The sequence below is a fragment of the Pan paniscus genome, chromosome 2 (genome assembly GCF_029289425.2).
Source record: "Pan paniscus chromosome 2, NHGRI_mPanPan1-v2.0_pri, whole genome shotgun sequence".
Taxonomy (NCBI): Eukaryota; Metazoa; Chordata; class Mammalia; order Primates; family Hominidae; genus Pan; species Pan paniscus.
The window spans coordinates 62,060,247-62,084,556 of NC_085926.1; the positions used below are offsets into that span (position 1 = coordinate 62,060,247).

General features: G+C 41.7%; 1 protein-coding gene and 2 pseudogenes across 2 annotated transcripts in view; 1 reads left to right on the forward strand and 2 right to left on the reverse strand.

Annotated features, from left to right (window-relative positions):
- Positions 1-24,310, forward strand: part of PTPRG (protein tyrosine phosphatase receptor type G) — a 733,855-nt gene that overhangs the window by 552,362 nt on the left and 157,183 nt on the right. For both annotated transcript variants that reach the window (XM_003811607.6, XM_003811608.6), the window contains exon 6: positions 17,679-17,745. In XM_003811607.6, the coding sequence (XP_003811655.1) occupies positions 17,679-17,745 (67 nt within the window). The remainder of the gene's footprint in view (positions 1-17,678; positions 17,746-24,310) is intronic.
- LOC134729969 (DNA-binding protein inhibitor ID-2-like) lies at positions 204-9,781 on the reverse strand (annotated as a pseudogene).
- Positions 3,394-3,604, reverse strand: LOC112439530 (U2 spliceosomal RNA; annotated as a pseudogene).

Genomic DNA, 24,310 nt, shown 5'->3' on the forward strand with positions numbered 1-24,310 from the left:
GCATAAGCCACCACACCCAGCCATAAAAATGTTAGTAACTATTTTAAAGCCTCAAATAACTATGGTAATTTAAATTCTTGGGCTACTATTTACTGACACAGTTTTGCTAAACTGGGATTCAACTGACTGTTGCAATTGTACAGAGGCAGAGTTAAAGCTCAGATTTTCAGGTCATCAGAAAAATAGAGATTTTCAGAGCATCGTCACATGTTTCTCATCTCTTATCTTCCTACCTCTTGATCCATACCCGAGTGACCTGACTACCAACCAGACAGAGTTTTAATCTCCCTCAGGTTTCATGGAAGGTGGTGTACAGAGTATCTAAAACTCATAGATAACCTTCCCATTGGTTTATCTTCTCAACATTAATGCAGATGACTAGAAATCACGCATGAAAAAAATCCCTTTCCCTTGGGTGATTTAAAGAGTGTTTATCTTTGGTGCAGACTCAACTAAAATTTTTTTTGGTAGCATATATCAGGAGGTTTTCAAGGGTTGAGGAGTATAAGCAGGTAGGTTACCACTCGATGAAAAGTGATTGGTAATGGAGGAAAGACTGTGAAACTCATGTTTGCTCTTTACTGACAGCCAAACCCAAAGAGAATTAATATGTCACTCTATATCTGCTTGAAATCAATATTATTAATTTCTAGTATCTCAGAATTTCAACTTATAGAGTATAACTGTATCAGGCACCATATAAATTGATCCAAGGCACATTCTTTTTTTTTTTTTTTTTTTTTTTTTTTGAGACAGGATCTCACCCTGTCATCCAGGCTGGAGTACAGTGGCACTAATTTTTGTATTTTTTGCAGAGACAAGGGTTTTCCGTTTTGCCCAGGCAGGTCTTGAACTCCTGGGCTCAAGGGATCCACCTGCCTTGGCCTCCCAAAGTGCTAGGATTACAGGTGTGAGCCACCACTCCTGACCCCAAGGCACATTCTTATAGTGGGAAAGAATATCATTACAAGGGTTGCTCAAAAAATAAGTTTCCTATGATGTTTTTAATTTGCCAGTCAAGGTTTCAGTATATTGAAAGCAACTTTTTCAATTACAGTAATAACCAGTATTTTGGGGTGTTTATTCGATAAGTGGATTATTGTAGCAACTCTCATGACAGCTGTAAGAGGTTTATTGTCAGTGTTGTCTTTATTGTCAGTTGTTGTCAGAGTTGGGGGAATTGAGTCTCAAGGAGGTTAAGTTACTTGCCCAAAGTCAGCCAGCTAACCAGAGCCCAGAACCCAAACCTGAAGGTCTGCCCAACTCTTAAAGTCCTTGCACTTGGCTATGAGGTTCTGCTGACTTCCGTTGTCATAGGACGGATTGAAAATCCATCTAGTATCAGGTAGGCCTTTTAGTATCCTTTGGAAAAAATTAAAATTCAGCATGATTGCTGTGCTGCCTCCTTTCCTGAAATGTTACACCCTACTCTGATGTGCTTTATTGGCCGGAAATCTTCTTTCCATAAACTGCATCAAGTTGGTGATGCTTTATGCAACAGAAAGAGAAATAATTTACCATAAACACAGCAAATCATTGGATAAATCTATCTTGATATTTTCACATAATGGTATTCTCTACAGTAATAAAAATGAACTACTACTTGGACAAACATGGGTGAATCTCAGATATAACGACGAGTGAAAGAAGGTGAGACAAGATTCTGGTGTATGTTTCCATTAATGCATATGGAATATGGGGCTATCAACTGGAGGGTCTTAAGGAAGCCTTCTAGAGTTCTGGAAATTTTTGTCTTCATCTGGCTGAGGTTGCAGGGGTGTATACAGATGTGAAAATGCATCTAACTATATACTTAACATTTGTGTAGCTTACTGGTTTATGTTACACCTCAATGAAAAATAAAGATAACAGGCAAATCACAACACACGTTTCATCTGGGACCTCAATGTCTAATGGGAAGACCATTTTAAACTAAGGACCTCCACGTTTTAGAGTTGTTTCCTAATGAGACTTCTTGTAAGTCACCCAGCTTACAAGTGGATCAGTTACCTGACAGTCTTGAGGAGCTAATGCACAGGCAATAATTTTAAAATAATTTTAAAGGTTCATAGGCACCAATTTATATGTCACCATATCTATACATTAAAACACACATACTACATTCACTAGAGAGCTCTTCAGCGTTCTGTGTGTCTTTACTTTCTATGACACTTGCAGAAGAACATGTACCCTGAGACTTCTGCTTTATTAGAACCTGGTGACCCAATTATTATTCAAACGGACCATCTTTAGTCATTTATAGAGGCTTAAATTATGTTTAAGGAGGCAATGAAGCATGCAATACATTTTACAAAGGTTTCATCTGAAAATGTAAGAATAAAGTTTGAGAATTTAAAGGGGACTTTTCCCAACTAGCTCACAAACTGCTTGAATTCTGTATATTGTTCTACCAACAGAATCATTGCACTGTGCCTTATATAAATGTTGAACTTTGCATATTTAACATTCTAAAATAACTCTCACGTTTCTCAGAGCATGCCCAGTCTTTTAAATTACATTTGCAGGGATACCAAGATCTGATTAACACAACACTTGTAAAAAGCTGTTTCTAGATTTTTGGAGATGTTCCTGTGATGTTTACAGGTATGGTTCATTTACTGTGCCATAAAACTTGTGCAGTTTTTTATCATTAGAAGCCTCCCTCGTTGGTAAAAACTATCAATCTATCAGTCATTCCACAAGATATTTTGAAGGCTTACTGTGGAAGAGGCACTGGGTTTCCTATTGCAGTATATCTTCAAACAAAACAAAACTCGTAGTCTGGTTAACATAGTATTAATACTATATCTACTAATACCACAATTACACAATTCACAGGGTTCGAGCATCTGACTGGCAGAAAAATTTCATTTTCTTTTGTCTGTACTTTTGTTTGTCTAATAGATATATTTGCAGTACAATACATCCTAGTATAATTGTTGGCACTTATTAGGTGCTTAGTAAATATTTGTTGAATGTATGAGTTAGTGGGTGAATTAATGAATAGGTGGATGGATGAAGTTTAGCACTGATAATTTTAACAGTAATGTTTACTGTTCAGTAATTTCATCAGTGAATTCTTGCCATGTGCCTGGCATCGTGTGAAGTATTTTATGTGGATTATCTCATTGGTCTCTCCTCAGCCCTCTGAGGAAAGTACAGCCCTAAGAGGGAAGTATTGTTAATATCTCCATTTTCCAGACTGAAGAATCTGAGGCTTAGGACAGTTAAGTAATTTGTTTGTGTAAAACTGGAATTGGCAAACTTTTTCTATAAAGGGCCAAAGGGCCAGATTGTAATATTTTTGACTTTGCAGGCGATGAGCTCTCTGTTCCAATTGCTTGATTGTGTTTTTTTTAGCACAAAAACAGCCACCAACGATATGTAAATGAGTGGACCTGACTGTGTTCCAATAAAACTTTATTTACAGATGCAGTCTGTGGGTGGGATTTGCCTTGTTGGTCATAGTGTGCTGGCCCTTGTCACACCTCATCCATGATAGAAGTGTAATTTGAACCAAGGCAACCCGACTTGGAAGACCTTGTGTTTAACCAGTTAAGAGCAAATTCTACACTTGATCTTAGCCAAAAGGCTGAGAAGTGATAGGAGCAAATTCTGATCTAGAAAAAGGAAAAAGGCTAGAAACTTGCTTTAGAAGTCCTTGTTAATAATGACGACTATTTTTTTTTAAATTTTATGTTTTTTGCTTTTACCTTTCCTTCTTAATTCCATACCACTTTTCAGTCATGGATTAAAAGAAAATAAAAAGGAATCTCACCACAATGTGATAATCCCCTGGTCTGTATACAGTGGAAAAATAATGCCTGTGTCACAGGCATCTTTTCATTTTACCCCTGCAGAACAACCCAGGAGGTGTGTGTCATTGTCCACTTGCCCAGAGTGATTAAAGTCACTTACCTCAGGTCACACAGCCAAGACTTGGATCACATTTTTTGGACATAAATCCCAGAACTCTTTGAACTCTCTAAATACCCTGGTTAAAGTCTTCTTTTAGCTTCACCCTCCTTAACGTCTTTTCCCTGCTTCACCTCTTTAATAGCTATCTGCTTTTCTTCTAGGAAGCAAACATCTTGTTAGCACCAGCTCTGTATTGGCACTAAGATAGAGCTGGGAATATGAAACAAACTAAATAAAGTGCAAGCCCTGCCCTCAGGGAGCTTCTGGTCCAGTCACGCGATCAGATTTCTAAACAGGTAATTACAATGAAGGGTAGGAAGTGCAGGAGAGAGGTTGTGTTACAGGTGGGTGTGAGCATTTCTGACCTGCTTAAACTTAAGAGACTCTCCTGGATTTCCTCAGCTGACGCAACCAGTTGGGCTGTACCCTGAGCTTTAGGAATTGACAAACAGACTGGTGCCAGGAAGGAACTAACAAGAGTACTGAGTTAGCAAACATTTGGAATGGGCCAGGGAAGGCCTCCTGTGGGAGCCACATTGAGCTTAGCTCTGATGACTGAGAACTTGCCCTGCAAAGAGCTGAGGAATGAGCGGCCTAGTCAGTGGGAACAATGCGAACAAAGGCCTAGAGGCAGTGAAATGCTCTGAGTATTTGAGGAAGAGGAAGGAGGCCCTGGAGTCCTGTAGGGAACCATGGAAATCCTGGAAGAATCCAGAGGTCAACTGGGCCCAGATCGGGGAGAGCTTTTACGCTGGCATGGGTTGTGATTAGATTTATTTATTTTTATTTTTTATTTTATTTATTTATTTTGAGACAGAGTCTTGCTTTGTCACCCAGGCTGCAGTGCAGTGGCACAGTCTTGGCTCATTGCAAACTCCACGTCCTGGGTTCAAGTAATTCTTCTGCCTCAGCCTCTCGAGTAGCTAGGACTACAGGCATGCGCCACCACACCTGGCTAATTTTTTTTTTTTTTTTGTATTTTAGTAGAGGCGGGGTTTCACCATGTTGGCCAGGATGGTCTCGATCTCCTGACCTCTTGATCTGCCCACCTTGGGCTCCCAAAGTGCTGGAATTACAGGCGTGAGCCACCGTGCCCGGCCAGATTTATTTTTAAAAGCTCATTCTGACTCAGTGGTTCTCATCCCTGCCTGCACATCAGAATCATCAAGGGAGCTTTTCAACATCCAGATGCCCAGGCCACACCCTCAGGTCAATCAGAATAGTGTTTTGTCATTGTTGTAGTCTACTTTTGTTTTTAGTTTTTTGGGTTTTTTTTTTAAGCTGGTTAAAGATGATTCCAGTGGGCATCCAGGGTAAAACAACTACTGGTCTATCAGGCAGAGAAAGAATTGGAGGGTACAGCAGAGAAAGCAGGCAAACCAGTTAGGTCAGGCTTCTGGAAGTGGTTTAGGTACAAGATGGTGTTGATCCAGGATATGGTTAGACCAGAGGAACTGCAGAGAAGTGGTGGTCATATTTAAGATGCATTTAGGAGGTAGAATCTTCCAGAATTTTTGGGCATCAAGAAAGGAAGTGAGTGGGTCAGGAAAGGGGTGGAATCAAAATAATTCCTAGGTTTGAGGATTTAGTCTGCTGGATGGAAAAATGTTAAAATTGTATTAAAACAAAAGATTGAAGGCCAGGTGCAGTGGCTCACGCCTGTAATCCCAGTGCTTTGGGAGGCCGAGGCGGGTGGATCGCTTGAGGTCAGGAGTTCGAGACCAGCCTGGCCAACATGGTTAAACCCCATCCCTACTAAAAATACAAAAATTAGCCAATCATAGTGGCATGCACCTGTAATCCCAGCTACTGGGGAGCCTGAGGCAGGAGAATCGCTTGAACCCAGAGGTGGAGGTTGTAGTGAGCCGAGATAGTGCCACTGCACTCCAGCCTGGGTGACAGCAAGACTCCATCTCAAAAAAAAAAAAAAGATTGGAAGATGAAAGATTGGGGTGTGGGTAGACGATTATGATTGAATTTAGTTCAGGACTCCAAAAATAATTGATCTGTCTGTAGCAAGAAGTGGGAGTATTTTTGGAACTTTGTGTGTTCCTGGTTGGGTACCAGCAGGGCATGCCTGCCTCTTTGGGAGAAAGAATGGCTTATAGCTATAGGTTTTTTTTCACAAGACAGCCAGCTCTGTCGCCCAGGCTGGAGTGCAGTGGCCCTATCTCGGCTCACTGCAAGCTGTGCCCCCCGGGTTCATGCCATTCTCCTGCCTCAGCCTCCCGAGTAGCTGGGACTACAGGCGCCTGCCACTACACCTGGCTAATTTTTTTTTTTTTTTTGTATTTTTAGTAAAGACGGGGTTTCACCATGTTAGCCAGGATGGTCTCGATCTCCTGACCTCGTGATCCACCCGTCTCGGCCTCCCGAAGTGCTGGGATCACAGGCGTGAGCCACCGCGCCCAGCCTATAGCTACAGCTTTTAAGGATCTTGGATGTGTTAGGAACTGTGCTAAATACTCACGGATCTTGGATGTGTTAGGAACTGTGCTAAATACTCATTTAACCCTCTTAACAACCCTATGAGGTTTTTCAGGGGGGTGATCTCAACATTACATATGAGGAAATTGAGGCACAACTAGATTGTAATTCACTTTCCCATGACTATACAGCTGCTAAGTAGAAGAGCTGGGTTGTGAATCGGGCTCTAGCATCCTGGTTTCAGAAACCCTGTACTTAACCACTACACTAGTCTTAGGTACCCAGCTTGCAGTTTAAAATGAGCTCATCATGTTCACCTACAGGGGATCCATCTGCACGTTTTCTATGGAGTTACTTATTCCCAGTTTACTGTCAATGGCAGTTTTCATAAGATAAGCCTCTTCCTGGCTAAATGTTACCTACACCACCCTCTCCCCTACTGGGACCATTTTTTTCCATCCGAACTGCTGGAAGAATTGAAAGATCCTGAGCACAGTTGCTTAAATAAGTAGACTACATGCTCTATGAAGAAATCATATTATTTTCTCAGAGGAGAGAGAGTTGGCCCAGTGAGGAAATGATTGCTGGGAACAAACTTTCTGGTTTTCCATTTTGTTCTGCTACAAATGGCACGTTCTATCATTCAAGGCCTGCCGGGAAAGATTTTGTCTTTCCTCATTGCAATTTAATTTTATCCTCTGTTGAACTCAGGTGCATGTTAAATACAAAGCTGAACTCTTCAGTTAGCATTAATCTGTGTCGTCCTCGAGATGGGGCTGGATTTTGTTTAGACTGCCTCTTCCCAGAAAGGAATTTCCCTAATTTGTGGATTTTGAGATGTTTGTCCACTTAAATAAGCTATCTGTAACCCCCCACCCTGAAAAAACATAGCTTTACTGAGACCCTTAAATCAAATGCTCCAACAGCTTTAACGGTAGCTCCCTAAAAACAATTTTCACTGGTTTGTCTGTGAATGAAGTATAATGTTTAGGTGAGTTAGCAGGTTTATTTCATAGAGGATGATGACAAGGAGCTTAAGTTTCTCTTGTAGTATCAGGCAGCAGACCCCTTCCATGAGCCCATGGTTTGGAATAGGGAATGGCCTGTGAGGTATTGCTTAGGACAGTGAATTGATACTTAATCTTCGAGACTACATTATGAGAGCAATCATTCAGTGCTTCAAGAAAGCATAGAGTAAAACTACCCCCTCTTAAAAGAAAAAAAAGCTTTAAGATATGTAATTAGTTTACACTTAACTTAATTGCTGTGGATATGAAACAGCAGCACCCATGCCACTGCATAACGCTTTGTGCCTTGTTCAGTGGCACCTTTCACTTAGGTTCTGTGCTGCAATTAATTGGTTTTCTATGTTTGTTTAAACATAAAAGCTACTGAAAATTCTATATCCCAGAATTGATTATCGATGTTTATTTGCTGCATTTGGGGTTCGCTCATTATTTTTGCCAAGTTTTCTTGGTTGGAACTTGGATTCTAAACAAACTGCTTCTTTTCAAACTCTAGAAACGGTGACATAGCAGCTGAGGTCCATGAGGGGCAAGAACTCATCTAGAAGGAGGGGAAATGCCTTTTGATAGCTGATGCAGCAGTGTAAGGAAAATGGTGATGTGTGGGTTCATTACAGAAGCCAGGGCCCCCAACCTGTCTGTGGGAGCTAGAACTAGATCATCAGTTATATGAGGGCAGAGCACTGTGATTTGTTCAATGACATTTTCTATTCCGCTACTCAGTTCTTGGCATACGGTTATCTACTGATATGGAGCAAATTACTGCAAACTCAGCAGCTTAAAATAACACACATTTATCATCTCAGTTTGTGTGTGTCCTCAGATTCAAGGTTTCTCACAAAGCTACAATCAAGGTGTCAACTGGGACTATGATCTTATCCGAAAGTTCAACTGTGGAATGATTCACTTCTAATTTTACTTAGATTGCTGGCAGAACCCAGTTCCTCAAGGGCTATTTGACTGAGGAGCTTAGCTTCTCCTTAGCTGTTGGCCAAAGGCCGCTGTCACTTTGTTTTGGCATTATCATAGCTCACTGTAACCACTAACTCCCGGGCTCCAGCTGTCCTCCCGTCTCAGCCTCTGGGGTAGCTAGGACTATAGATGTGCACCACCAAACACTGGCTAATGTTTTTTTTTTGGCTTCAGACATGTTTTTTTATAATCTTATACAGTCTACATAAATTCGAACTTGTATTTATTTGGGTTCAGTTATAACATAGCATAATAAAAATCAAAACACTGGTCCTCTGAAATAAAGCAGGCAATCACCATTCAATAAACACACTTGATTTATTTTGTATAAAAGGGTTACGTTTACAACTAAAAGTTTAAACTTTTATAAAAAGTTTAGCATGAATAAGTACATCATTACACTTTTTAATGCAGAAATAGACATCTCTGCCACTGTACAAGAAAACTCTAATTAAAGAGTTAACAAGGTTTCACTCAAATAGATATATTTATATATAAATATATACACAGCATTCAGTAGGCTTGTGTCAAAAAGGTAATTTCTGACCAAAATACTTCATTTAAGTGACTGAATACTGGATCCTTCTGGTATTCACACTCCACCTTTGAAAAAAGGCAAAGTCTGCTTAGATTGGGCAATTCCTTGTGATTTTAACGTTTTTGCTCCCCATGGTGGGAACAGTATATAAAAAAACCCTCCAACTGCAGAAATGGCATTTAAAAGTCTTTTTCATAAATAATGAATATCACCGTCCAAGTGAGAGAACACCCTGGGAAGATGATCATTCTTAGTTTTCCTTCCCTTTTTTTTTTCTTTTTAAAAAGGTCCATTCAACTTGTCCTCCTTGTGAAATGGTTGAAAAATAAGTTCAGCACTTAAAAGATTCTGTGAATTTGTTGTTGTCGTTGTTGTGCAAAGAAAAAAAAGAAGTCAGGATTATTCAGCCACACAGTGCTTTCCTGTCATTTGACATTAACTCCGAAGGGAATTCAGAAGCCTGCAAGGACAGGATGCTGATGTCCATGTTGAGGGTGGTCAGTGGCATCCTGGATGCCTGGTTCTGCCCGGGTCTCTGGTGATGCAGGCTGACAATAGTGGGATGCAAGTCCAGGGTGATCTGCAGGTCCAAGATGTAGTCGATCACGTGCTGCAGGATTTCCATCTTGCTCACATTCTTGTTCTGGAGGATGCTGGGCACCAGCTCCTTGAGCTTGGAGTAGCAGTCATTCATGTTTTACAGCAGGCTCATCAGGTCATCCACCGGGGTTTTGCTCTGGGAGATGCCCAGGCGGTGGTCCAACAGGCTGTTTTTCCTAACGGACCTCACGGGACTGAAGGCTTTCATGCTGACCGTGAGGGAAGGTGAGACCGGGAGGGAGCTGGCTGTCCTGAAGCTCAGGCCGCCGCTGCCGCCTGCTGAGCTAGCTGCGCTTGGCACCGGACTTGGCTCAGAATCACACTGGCTAATTTTTAAAATTCTTTTCTAGAGACGTTGTGTTGCCCAGGCTGGTCTCAAACTCCTGGCCTCAAATGATCCTCCTGCCTCAGCCTCCCAAAGTGCTGGGATTACAGGCATGAGCCACTGCGCATAGCCAGAATCTTTCATAACGTTGCTTTTGCCTTGTTCTACTGAATAAAACTAAGCCACTAGATCTAGCCCACCCTCAAGGGAAGGTGATTACATAAGGGTCTGAATACCTGGAGTCAGGGGTCTTTGAAGGATCATCTTAGAGTGAGCCCATCACAGTCTTCAGTAGAATTCAGTACATATTGGTTGAATCAATGAGCTTAAGGAGCCAGTGCTTGTAATTCGAGCTGAGGGCCCCTAGCTTTGTCCTCCTGTCACCTTATTATATGACTATAAAGGGGTATTTAAGGTCATTTACGTCATTTTAACATTCTACATATGATACCTACATGATATTTACATGGTCTTCCCCCGTTCCTAATACTGCAAAATGATAATCTTCCCTACTCCTATGGAGGGATTCTTTTTCAAAAGAAGGATCAACCTGGCAACCTCTTTGATCCAATGTGCCTTGTCTCTTATATTTTTCATGCTGCATGCATGATGGGAATTTAAAGCCATCCCCACTCAGTGTTTTCTGGATTTCGAGCCTTTTGTAAATGGAGTGCCCCTGAGTAGCTTTTTGCTTCCAGGGAATGAAAAAACAAGGGTGAGAGTTCACATCTAATGTGTTTTGGTTGAAGTCACTTGCTACATGTGAAAACTGTCGGCTCTGCCTTCTCCACTAAGCCTTTGATATTGTTGGGGCTTTTCAGTGTATGGCGGGATTATTAACAAGGGAAAGTCAAAGTTGTCCAGCACTGCCACACAGAATCAGGAGAAACTTGCAAGCAAGTCACTGAACCTGAAATAAGCTCCTTTTGCCCCAGGCTTCCCCAGATCTCATACTTTTTTTTTTTTTTTTTTTTTTAATTCAAAGGTCATGACAATATCTGTGTGAAACAGTTTGCATTGTAGCTTAAGACTCTAGGTCATGCTTTGCAAAGCTGGAATTTCTGTTTTGCCTCTCCAGTTCAGGAGCAGCCTGCACTTTGAGAAGATTGGCAGGGGTGGGACAGACAGGTTCTGGGACCCCGTCTTGAAATGCTGTAAAGCCTTTCCCAAAACCTTCTTGGCTCTGAAACACAATGTATTAAAAAGACAGAAGGACAAAAATCACCATGCGGGCCCCCACGGGAGTACCATTTGCCAGGCACCCCAGCCATCCCACTTCCTCCCTCTCTTCTGCTCTGGCTTTGAAATGGCGTGTTGAGAGAATCCAAAGTTTGATCCTCATGAAAATGAGAAATTGCCTGTATTGACAATCTGCAAGACTGCTCCTGGCAAAATGTGCCATTTTGTACGGATTTGCTACCACCCTTGCTGTCGCCCTGCGGGGATTGGTTTTTCCAGTAATGCACTCCTCCAAGCCAAGTCTGACAATGAGATGGTAAATACTCTGGTGGGTTGGGGAGGCAGGGGCAGAGGGCCAGAGAATGGTCAGTTTAAGTAGATCAAAAGCACAAAATTCATTTCCTCAAGTGGCCTTCTGTGACCATGAATCTCAATTCTCTGGAGATGAATAACCTGTGAATTAACTGGTTTCCATTAAAATTATGAATTAACAGTAAGTAAGCCATGTCCGTGCTCAAGCTGCGTTTGAAGTGGGGAGGGTGAATCCTATTAGCATTTATAATTGTGTTTCCTTTTCATATTAATCCCTTCCCAAGGCTGAGGAATTAGGAGTTTTCTCATCTGCCGATGGAAACCAGTCCCAGGAGTCTGTCCCTGTCAAATCCTGGAAAATAGATGATGATACAGGGCCATACCTTTTGCTTCAGTCAGGGGCACTTCTGTGAGAGGCCTCGGTGACATTTTGCATGTCTGTTAGATTAGGCTTACTGTATGATCCTGGAATTTAGTAGTTGCATTTAAAGCAATTCTCTAGACCAGGAATCCACACTTGGTTACTCATCTTTATCGGAATTTCATGAAAAGTCCTACAGGTTTACAGAGCTCCTTTTTCCCTTGCCATTCATCACTGTGAATTGTGTCTCTGTATTCCTCTCCGACTTATTTCGTGGCAGTTTGGGATGCCACATGTGCCAACATCTCTGATTCTGCTTTTTGTAATATCCCATTGCAGCAGTGATAGGAGACACTAGAAAATGATGTTGGAATGTCAAAAGGGAAAAACTACATTTCTGTATCAGAAACTAAGACCATTGGCTATACAAGAAGGAAGGTAATATTTGTGAAGACTAAAAAGAAAAGTCAGGAAAAGAAAATTGTTTTCAATATAGCTCAGTGGTTAGTGGTTTCATGCTAAAATTGTCTTCTTGAACATGGCCACATTTCCTAAATTATTGCCAAGTGTTTAACTTATTAATAAAGGAAGCCAGGCAGTCATCTCTTTCCGGGTAAGGGCTAACCAAAATGCAAGGATGCAAAATAACCACATTATAAATGCTTTGTGACAGCAACGTGAACCAAAATCTAGTTAGTGGTCACTAGGATGTTGAAGTCAGAATGAAAGAAGCTACAGCATCCTTGCCACGTGGCTCTTTAGGTAAGAGCCACGGAAGGAGGGGAGATTCAGATGTGAAATCAAACATCCTGAGAAGTGCTTGCCCTTGTCCTAATACAGCAAATTAGCTTCTGAATACACAGTTACCTGCTAACTGCTGGGGTGGGTGAGTCCTCTTCTCTGCAATTCTGGAAGGCCATGTGGAGTCTCTGGTCCTGCCCTTTGTCACTTTCCTCTGCAGCCATGGTTAACGGTATAGCCATTCACCCTCAGCATGCATAAATCCTTTTTTCCCACAAGAGGATATTGGCTGGATGTGATGTTTATGGAACTAAAGGAGCAGCTGGCGGTGTCGGATTCAAGGCAAGTAGGTTGTCTTGACCATCCTATTTAGCAGATGGCCAGGACTTGATAGAGCAAAAATTATTAGGATCCAAGTCAAGGGCCAAATGGCATGGGGGACAGTAGAAGTAAATGGCAGCACATATCTGAACGCAGGCACATGTCGTCTGATGAGGTCTCTGTGCTTCCTTTTCATTTTACTTCAAGCAAGAGTAAACACAGGCCCTCCTGTAGAGCCTCCAGGTAAACATATCTCTAGAGATTATTGATAGCTTGGCTACTAATTTGATAATTGTGTGAATCCTTATGGTGGGCTATTAATTGAAAAGAAAATGTTACGAAGTTTAGATTTCATGAGCGTTTATATGAATTTGGCCTTCAGTCCAAACCTAGGTTTCATGGTTTTTCTGTATTGTCAGTATCTCTATATACTTTGGTTGTATCTAAAGACAACTGAAAAGCTTTAATTCAGAGCCCTCTTTCGAGTTTGTGTGCCATCCTTTTGAAGATGACTAATGCCACGAAAGCTGCTCCGAAGTGGAAGTGCCAGGAGTGAAGTTTTGCAATGAGAGTACGAACTCTGCAGGGAAAGGGGGTGTCTGTTTCTTCTAGTCCATTTTAAGCTCATTTGTGCAATTGCTGCCTTCTCCGTATTACTGCATAACTCCTTTGATCTTAAAGTGGAAGGAAGCAAATTTCAAGAGCCAGGATCACTTCTCATGTGGCTTTAAAAGGAACAGCATATTACAAAATTGAGTGGATGTCAAATAAAACATAAATTTGGATCTTTTGAAATTTGAACTCAGGGAGATATTACTTTCAGAGCCAAGCACGTTGACAAGCTCAGGGATAAATTGCATTTGTTTGTCATTCATTTAAATTCAAGTGTTAGGTCAACTTGTTGCCCAGTGTTATTGTCCTTTATTGGATGTGGCATTTGTACTCAGCATTATACTCTAAACTTTAAACGTTTAATCCTCATGACAACATTATAAGACTGTATCCCCATTTCACAGACAAGGACACTAAAGCTGAAAGCATCCATACCTGACTCAGAATTCCATATTTTCCCCATCCCTGGCCTCCTGCATCCTAGGTGGAGAATAAAATGTAAACACAGGTTGCTAATACAGCCCTCTTCACTCTTGTCATATTTAAAAGCTGCCAAAATTGCTTAGCTTATGCCCATGACATTTTTTTTAAGTGGCAAATTGATTGAAGCAGTGAGTGAAAGGGATTATTTCAGTTAGGGTTATGCCTGACTGGAACAAATCCACTTATTAGCGTGCTCTTTGGATTCCCCACCCTGACTTTTGGAACCAAGACATAGACCAGAGAATGAGCTCAGTATTATTAGTAAGTTACTTTGACCAGCCAATAATCTCCATTTTCTGTCCTTTTCTCCTCATTCATCTTCTCAACCCCAGCCATATTAACCACCAGTGAAGACGATGGGAGCTGAATGGATGTTGTAGAAGGCTTTGCATTTGTGCAGTTGTTAAGAATCTGGGGTCAGGTTCCTGAGCTCAGATGAGGTGAAGTCTGAGTATCAGACACGGAGAAGCTGTAATCAGAAATGACCAAAAATTGAACCTGGGCTAGGTTGACTGGTTGTTTTCCTTTTGCATAGCCTACAAATATTATTGGTGTGTGTCAGTCATGGAAGATTAGAGACACTTTCTTTGAGCCTTCACATTATCAGATAATACTAAATGCATTAAAAAGTTCCTGTCATAGTCTTTTTTGTGCTGCTGTCACAGAATGCCACACTGGGTAATTTATAATGAACAGAAATGTATTTGGTTAACGGTTCTGGAGGCTGAGAAGTCCAAGAGAATGGTCCTGACATCTGGCAAGGCTTTCTTGCTGCATCATAACCATGGCAACGCGTATCACATGAACAAGAGAGAGAATGTGAGAGAGCAAGAGGGGGTTGCAAGGGGTCCAAACTCACTTTTATAACAAATTCCCTCTAGCAATAATGATGATAATCTATTCATGAGGGCAGAACCCTCATGACCTAATCACTTCTTAAAGGTCCCACTTCTCAACACTGTTGCATTGGGAATTAAGTTTCCAACACGTGAAATGTTGGGGATGCATTCAAACCATAGTGGTCCCCCTGACTGTAAAATATTCCCTCTCATTCAGGATCCAAGATCAGAGTATCTGAGAAATGTTGCCATGGTAGAGAAGGGATAACACCTTTTTGGAGGAGCACATGAGTTGATCAGGTGGCCAGCAAATGCTGTGTCTTGTGATGTGGAATATTACTGGGAAACTTTTAAGACAAACCATAAGCCAGATATATTGTTTCAAAAAACTACTGGTATCATAGGCTGTTTCTCATTTTTTACCTTTGCATACAACTCATAGAAACTAATGGCTAAATTTTGCTGTGTACCAAATGATTCCAGTTAGTTAAAACAGATCGTTTTATGGGTCAGTAGGTTGGCTGGTCAGTTCTGGGTATGGCTAGTTCAGCCCATCTCTGTGGACTGCAGATGGTTGCACTGAGGCTGGATGGTCTTAAATGGACTCACTCACCTGTCTGGTGGTGGCAGGCCAGTGAGTCTAGAAGAACGTTAGCTAGGACTACCTATGTCTACTCCTTGTAGTCGCTCATCCTTTAATAGGCTAACTTGGAATTCTTCATTTGATCTTAGGATTCCAAAGAATCTGAGTGTTTTATGAGCTTGTGTCTGCATCATGTTCACTAATTCTCCATTCACTAAAGCAAGACATATGGACAAGCCCAATTTCAAAGAATGGAGTAATTGGTGTACACTTTTCATAGAGGAGGGCAAAGTCAAGTTGTAAAGGCACATGTAACAGGGATAGAGGGAATTTGTGGCCATTTTGTCATTTCTCACAGATATTAGAGTAACTAACTACAGATAGTTAAGCTGGCATCCCCACCAGAATGAATCAAAGGGACCATCTTTTTGTCTATAGCTTCAATTTGGTATGGAATCATTCTCTGGGATCCTTATTTTATTCTATTCTGGCCTCTTGAAACTTGGCCACTTTTACTGGTTAGGTTCTCTTCTCTTGCATTCCTGAGCTGTAATTCCATTTTTGACCAGGTTTTAAATTTTTGATCAATTACCTGCTAAGGTACAAATACGATGTTTCTTCTAATGCAATTTTGATTTGGTGTATTCTGTGCAGTTACCTTTCAAGAATGTTTCATGCTTTAGTCCCTGGCTGGAGCTTCTTCTCAGGCAATTTGTAGGCACACTTATGCCAACTCCCAGAATTCCACCTTTATGGTCTGATACACTGGGTTCCTATTCACTGATTTTTTTTTTATCTGTAATGTTTACAATGTAGTAGCAAATTCCACATATTTTATTAGTCTATAAACATAATCCTGTGTTTAGTAGCACCTGTATTCTGAATTTACGCTCTAGACATTAAGATATAATCACTATTAACTCATAGAGCATCTAATGAGGGCTTCTGACCCTCAACCTCTGCACCACTGACATCTTAGCCAGATAAGATATTGTAGAGAGCTATTCTGAGCATTATAGGATGTTTAGCAGCAGCTCTGGCCTCTACCTTGATGTCAGTAGCCCCTCCCCTTCTCATCCCCCTCCCACTGCTATGTGACAACGAAAAACGTCTCCAGACATGGTCACATGTCCCTCTTGTAGGGCAATATCTCCCCCATTTGAGAACCACTGCTCTCTTCTGGAGATGCTGAGGCTTAGGAGAGATGGAAGTGTGTGGAGTGTGTGTTATTGTCAGAGAGGACACACTAGGAACAGCAACCCAACAGGGAAAATTCGTAAGAGTAAAAAGGAATGTGGAAAATTTTCAGTCACCTTAAAGTTAATTCTAGGGGTGGCTCTTGATTCCTCTGAATTGACCTGAAAACATCAAATTGGATTGTGCTACACAGTGAAAGGTTCATCAATATCTCAACTTCATTATGTGAGAAGTGGATTAGATATAAATACTATCAGTGGGGGATGGGGGAAGCAGGAGCTATGCTGGCCATAGATAATAGATTTTTGAAAAACTCTTTATTTTGGAAAAACTTAATTATACATAAAAGTAAAGAAAATTGTATGACCCATCCTATACCCACCACCCAAGGTCATAAATGATTGATTCAAGCTGATCCTGTGGCATGTATACCCCACTCACTCCCCCTGCTGTTCACTCTTGGATTATTTTGAAACAAATTCAAGACGTCATTTCATGTCATTTGTAAATATCTCTATATGTCTAAAAGAAAAGACTTGAAAGCCAAAATTGTAATATGCTGCTAGAATTTTAATCTTCTAGAATGGGCAAGAATGAGGAGTTCTGCTGAGTAGTATCAGAAAGTTAAGGGAAAGAAGAGGTGGGAAGAAGACTGAAGAGACTTGACTTTTGGGGGGGATTAAAAACCCCAGGAGGAAATGAAGGTGGGAGACACTGTCTCTTCAAGCTTCTCTCCCCTCCTCTTTTGCTTTCCATAACTTTTAGAATATGTGATTTTTCACAGGGGACAGGGATCCTTACGAAGGAGAATAGGCTGGCAGAAAACAGATTCATTTTCTAAAAAGAAGGGGAAAACACAGTCACCAGAAGATGTTGAAATTTTCCGTCAATGATGGATTGCTCTCTCATGACTTTCAATGACTTTTTAGCCGATTGGGCCTACTTTTAATAAAACAAGGCAAGAAGAAAATCTTGCGGTTGCTTTTTAAGATTTTGCTAGGACTATAGTATTTCTCTCCTGTTATAATGTATTCTGAGAAGTTTCTTTCTTTTGATTTAGACTTCCTCACTTGATTTTATGATGCCATAAATCTCCTGCATTTGGTGAGAGCCATGGTGTATGTGAGACCTAAGCAGCTTGCTAGATAACATTCTATTCTCCCCCTTCTCTTTAGAAGATTAAACTGAGACTGTTGTGCCTGATGCCAGAATAGATTTAACCAATCATGTTTCCTTTACATGTAGGTCAGTCCGAGAGACAATTCTGCACTGGATCCTATTATCCATGGGTTGAAGGGTGTCGTACATCATGGTAAGTATGCCACATACACTTCCTTTTGCTGGGATGTGAAGGGCTCAGATCTCTACCTAAAAGAATCAGGTTGTCTTGCAGAGGACAGAGGGTGACACCCATTCCTCATCCCCTGATGTTGAAGGGCATTAGAGCCATTATTTGATGGGTAAAGAGCATGCCCATTTATTACCTGCAGATGGGTCTGTGTTAACAGTAAGCAGTTTGTTTCTTTTCAGATACTAGTTTGAATGCATATGTTATAAATCAGAACACCTTAAGATGTACTATTCTTATGTGTTGAACTTGCCATTTGTTTCATATCTCTCCTAAAAATATTCTTTCAATTGTCTTTTCACCTATAAATGTTTGGTTTGCGTCACAGATCTAGGGAAGCATTTTAAGTAGCCAGACAAGTTATTAAACTTTGCAGCATGTGAACAAGCGTCATGCAGCTACTAGAATGGAAAAGGCCAGGCTGCTGTTCTGTGCTGCAGATCTCTTATCCTCAGGCATAAAACTGGGAGAGAAAGTAAGATAAATGGGTTCTGTCTTTTCCAACTGGTTTTTATTGGAAGAGTTTCCCTGCAACTGTATTATCTGCACTGCATCATTACCTATGACATCAAGATCCTCTAATTTCAAAAGTACCCTTGTCGCAGTGAGGTGTGTAGTCGAGATGTAATGTAATGATTTGCAAAGTTTTAATAATCTAATTAGAATTCCAGAGACGTTGACAGAAATAGCATTAGTAACCATAATAAATCTCCCCTTCATCTCCACAGCTGTGATAAAACATCTTCACACCTTTTTGAGAGGATTGTCTTTAGACATTAGCCAACTCCATAGAGCTTAACAAACATCTTCCCCCTCTCTTTCCGTGAAACTAAAACCAGTTGTCAGGGTTCAATTGGAGCAAGTAGGATTTTGGATTAATTGTTCCGTTCTCAAAATTGGTCAGTCATGCAGCAGGTAACAATAGTAAACCTACTCAGTGTAGAAAAATAGGGTTACTGAAAACACCACATAGAGGCTTTCATTTTAAGATATTTCTGGGCCAGGCACGGTGGCTCATGCCTGTAATCCCAGTACTTTGGGAGGCCGAAGTGGGTGGATCACCTGAAGTCGAGAGTTTGAGACAAGCCTGGCCAACATGGTGAAACCCTGTCTCTACTAAATACAAAAATTAGCTGAGCATAGTGGTAGGCGCCTATAATCCCATCTACTCGAGAGGCTGAGGCAGGAGAATCACTTGAATCCGGGAGGCGGAGGTTGCAGTGAGCCAAAATTGCACCATTGCACTCCAGCCTGGACAACAGAGAGAGACTCTGTCTCAACAAAAAAAAAAAAAAAAAAAAAAAAAAAAAAAAAAAAGATATATATTTCCATTGTTTCTTCCCAGTTCTCAGTTTCTGGAAGGGTACTAGCCCCATTCTTCAGGGCTCTTACCTCCCAAAGCCTCCACCTCATGTCATAAACTTGGGGATTAGGATTTCAACATAGGAATTTGGTTAGGGGACACAAACCTTCAGGCGACAGCAGAGGCTGCTACATATGGAAAAACGATATCTGGCTCTGGGAGGGTTGCCAAGATGCCCGGGGTGTGGTTTCAACCCTACCCTCTAAGTGGGAAGTCAGACGAGACCTGCAAAATACACTGACCTACAAAGGAAGTTCACTTATTCATTCAGCAGAAATATATTTCATGCCCACGCTGTGCAAAGCCAGGTTTGGAACACTGATTAAGACACACACAGGCCAGCTCTCATGGACCTAGAAGGGAAGTGAAGTGCTGCCTTCCTCTCCCGCCAGTCTGCCTGGTATGCAGCCCCTCCCAGCTTGTGCATTTGCTGTTTCCTCTGTCGGGAGAGTTCTTCCTTCGCTTGTGCCAAGGGTGTCTCCTTCTTATGCCTTCAGGTCTCAGCTCTTATCTTGCCTCCTTAGAAAGTTGTTTCTTAAGTATCCTATCAAATTATTCATCCCACCCTACTCCCATCACTCTCTGTTACACCATCCCAGGTTTCTTTCTTCAAAGCACTTAAATGTATCTGAAATAACTGTGTTTGTGTTTTTGGTCATATATCAGCTTCTTGGGTATCAGTTTCCTGAGGGCAGAAAACCATGCTGATGTGGCACGCTGTGTCCAGCAAATAGTAGGTACTCAGTATCTTAGTCAAATGACTGAATCAAGTAAGCATACAAATAAATAAGTGAAAATTTTCAAAATATGAAATGGGATGAAGGGAGGGAGGAACTAAAGCCCATGTGGGTATTGCCTTGATTGGGAAGAAAAAGGAGTAGGAGTATGTCATTCTTCCAAAAGGGAATGGAGGACATTAGAAATAGTTTTTAAAAAAACTGTTGTTGGAGGCCAGGGGCAGTGGCTCATGCCTATAATCCCAGAACTTTGGCAGGCTGAGGTGGGTGAATCACTTGAGCCCAGGAGTTTGAGACCAGCCTGGGCAACATGGCAAAACCTTGTCTCTACAAAAAAATACAAAAATTAACTAGGCGTGATGGTACATGCCTGTAGTCCCAGCTACTTGGGAGGCTGAGGTGGGAGGATCACCTGAGCCCAGGAGATCGAGGCTGTAGCGAGCCATGATCATGCCAGCCTGCAGCCTGGGTGACAGAGTGAGATTCTGTCTCAAAAAAAAAAAAAAAGAAAGAAAAATAAAAAAGCTTTTGTTGGAACTAGAAGCATTTCGGTTGAAAGTCCTGTGAGGGATTTGAATGATCTGTTAATTTGAAGGAACAGAAATAATCATGTCCTTCACAGTCTCTGGCTTGGGAACAATGATAGAGATGTGTAAAGAGAAAAATCAATATGGATTTCTGTTGCAGTTCAGAAATGACTTTTATTTCTTCAGCTCTGGGAATCATATATTAGAATGTTAATTTCTCATTAATTTTTTTTTAAACAAGAAGCATCTTAAATGTTTCTTCAGCTGAAATGTGAAGGAGTAACCTGCTCATATCAGCCAACTGTATTTGGCAGTTGGTCATTGGGGTCCTCTGTTAAGCAGACGCCAAGGTGGAATTTGAAGTGCAAGAAAGATTTTTGGCAGGGAGGGTCTGCCTGGGAAGGATCAAATGGAGAAGGACCAGGGGTTGGTGGGGAGAGCGTTTGGGCCACGCATAGTGCAGGTCTGACACCTCTGCAAGGAGAGAGGTGAGCTAGGAGGATTGGCCGAAGGCAGCTGTAAGGAAGTCTTTGCCAAGCTGTCAGAGAGCCCCAGAGCAAAGACTGCCCCTGAAAGGAGTCCTGTGTTGGCAGGAATGGCCCAGCTCTTGTTCCCCACCATGCGTTGTCATTGGCTGGAGCGTCCCAGCAAGAATAGCCTGATTGTAGATGCTGGGCAGATCCTGGAGGTGCAGCTGCTGCAGGCTGTCAGCTCAACAAGCTCCTCACAGCAGCTTGTCTCTGGAAGGGGGATCTCAGGGGTGCACGCTTAAGAGTGGCACAGAGCTTCACGTCCCCTTCCAGAGGCACCTTCCTAATCACACTCCCGTAGTGCTCAGAGATTCTTACAAACAGTCCTGGCTCATTCTGTCCATAGTTACTGAGTGCCTAATCTCAGTACACCATGAAGCTAGGCATTGAGACATGGACCTGCCCTCACCATGTATGCATATGCTTGGTAGAGATGTACAATTAAGTATGTAATGACATTAAAGTGTGGGAAGCAGCACACTTAACTCAAACTTTGGTGATTGGAGGTGGCTCAAACCAAGTGAACATTAAGACCCAAAGAGTGCATAGAGATTATCCAGACAGAGAAGGGATGCAAGCAGGACCAGTATAGATGAAGGTGTCTGTTGGTAAGAGAGGATGTGGAGAATGGTGAGAATGTGGAGAATGGATTGTTGTCATATAAAATCCACTCTTTGTCGCATGTCACAGTCTGATCGAGAAACGATTCATTGTTGTTGCATAGAATAAGAGAAGACCACACCTCAAAACAGCAATTTAAAAAAAATTTTTGCTCAACTCATGAGGCACCCACTTATCGAGCTTTTTTACTGTTCCAATTTGCTTCAAATGTCGAACTACTGTAGAATGGTTATTGCTAAGTTCTTTGGCAACTTCTCATATAGTTGTAAGAGGATCAGCTTCAATGATTGCTCTCAATTGGTCATTGTCAACTTATGCTTCTCATCTTCAAGGCTCTCTTCTCTTTTGCAGAACTTCTTAGACCACTGCTGCACTGTATGTTCATTAGCAGTTCCTGGGCCAAATGCGTTGTTGATGTTGTGAGTTATATCTGCCGTTTTACAACCCATTTTGGACTCAAATAAGAAAATTGCTCGAATTTGCTTTTTGTCTAACATCATTTCCATAGTCTAAAATAAATATAAAATAAACAGCAAGTACTAAGTCATTAGCAAAAACACAAAGTGAGAAATGTGCATTAAAATGATGTGTAACATAACCATATTTATTGAAGAATGCATTCCCGTATCATTGTTGCAAATTTGAACAGTGCAAAAACTGCAGTTCCTTTTGCACCAACCTATTTGCATCAACAATTTTACCTAACTGGTCCATGTTAAGAAATGTGTGTGGGCTGGGTGCGGTGGCTCATGCCTGTAATGTCAGCATTTTGGGAGGCCAAGGCAGGTGGATCACCTTAGGTCAGGAGTTTGAGACCAGCCTGGCCAACATGGTGAAACTCCATCTCTACTAAAAATACAATTAGCCAGACATGGTGGCATGCATCTGTAATCCCAGCTACTTGGGAGGCTGAGGCAGGAGAATCACTTGAATCCAGGAGGCAGAATTTACAGTTAGCTGAGGCTGCGCCATTGTACTCCAGCCTCAGTGACAAGGGCAAAGCTCCAAAAAAAAAAAAAAAAAGAAAGAAAGAAAGAAAGAAAAGAAATATATGTGCATTATACGTCGCTTCTCATCCTTTCGGCTAAGATCGAGTATGTGTGCGTTATGTCCTGTGTCAGTTAAAAGGTTTGTGTTTTTTCTTTTCATGTTGTTGGAATACATAATTTGTCTTCCTTTTTATAGTGCTCACTCCAGGAAAATCCAGCAGGCTGTTTGTGTACACACACATATACTGTGAAAAGGCTTCAAAACACCATCCTCTTGTGTCAGTCGTCTAAAACGGACCACTTTTGTGTTCCTGATAGGAAACTTGCCTGTGGTGATTGCTTGGTATTTTATCATTGTCTGCTTGTCCTCTTTTCCCACCCCTTCCTCACTGTCACTTCCCTCTACTGGAGAATGTACCATCTTAGTGAGGTGTAATAGGCTTCTTTTTCTTTCAGAGGAAGTGTGAGGGGGACAGTCAGAAATTGCCACAGACAGCTGGGTACAGTGGCTCACACTTGTAATCCCAGCACTTTGGGAGGCTGAGGTGGGTGGATCACCTGAGGTCAGGAGTTCGAGACCAGCCTAGTCAACATGTTGAAACCCCATCTCTACTACAAAAATTAGCCAGGCTTGGTGGCGGGCACCTGTAATCTTAGCTACTCGGGAGGCTGAGGCAGGAGAATCGCTTGAACCTGAGAGGCGAAGTTTCCAGGGAACTGAGATCGCCCCACTGCACTCCAGCCTGGGAGACAGAGGGTGACTCTGTCCCCCCTTCCCCCAGAAAAAAGCCAAAAAGAAAGAAATTGCCACAGACATAATGAAATCTTCTGCTGGTCAGAGCTAGACGGCTGCTCTCTCTGGGTCTTCCCTTCCCTGGCTCTTCCAAGAAAGCTATCAGTGAAAGGACAAATAAGTTATCACCTGAGAACTCGCTTCTATTAGTGTCACAAAATGAGGCTCTTGCAAGTTTTTCTTGTCGAAACACGGCACTGGCAGTTGTGTCTATGACAAGATCAAAACTTTTCTTGCAGACCAGCTTTCTCATGTGACTAGTCTGTTCACTTGGCTCACATTTGGGGTCTCCCTCCACCTTTTTGCCCCTGCCCTGGGACACCCATCATCTCACCAAATCTGTGGACAAAGCCCTAGAATAGCTAGAGTCACTCTAGGCCTCTAGCAAAAAAGGAAGAAATAACAGTGAATTTGCAAATATGCATTGACTGCCCTGCCAAGCATTTCCAGAGAGTAGAGAAAGCTATCTGAGAAACTCCACATCATTCATCTTTCCGTATTCCACCTGCTGGGACTGAAGTTTCTACAATGCAGAGTAACGGAGTGTCATCTCCAGGTCAGTCCTCTGAATTCCTTCTAGAACAGTGGGTAGACTTCATCTTATACAATTGCTGTTGCATCACCAGCCACACATTCACTGTTTAAAAAGAAACCAGCCCCAGGGTATGGTGCTGCCTGCACTGTTCCCCTGCTGGGGATGCACTTGGTTCAGCCCCTTCAGAAGACCATGTACCTATTTCTGCTGACGTTACACATGCACCCCGCCCTCTGAGCCAGAAATACCACACTTAAGTATATCCCCAAGAAAAATATTGACAAAAGACTTGTGCATATGAGCCTTATTCATAATAACCACAAACTGAAAACAGCCTAAATGTCCATCAGTGGGAACAGGGATATAGAAGTTATAGACTATTCATACAATGGAATATTATGCCGCACTTACAAATAATGAACTATATAGATTTA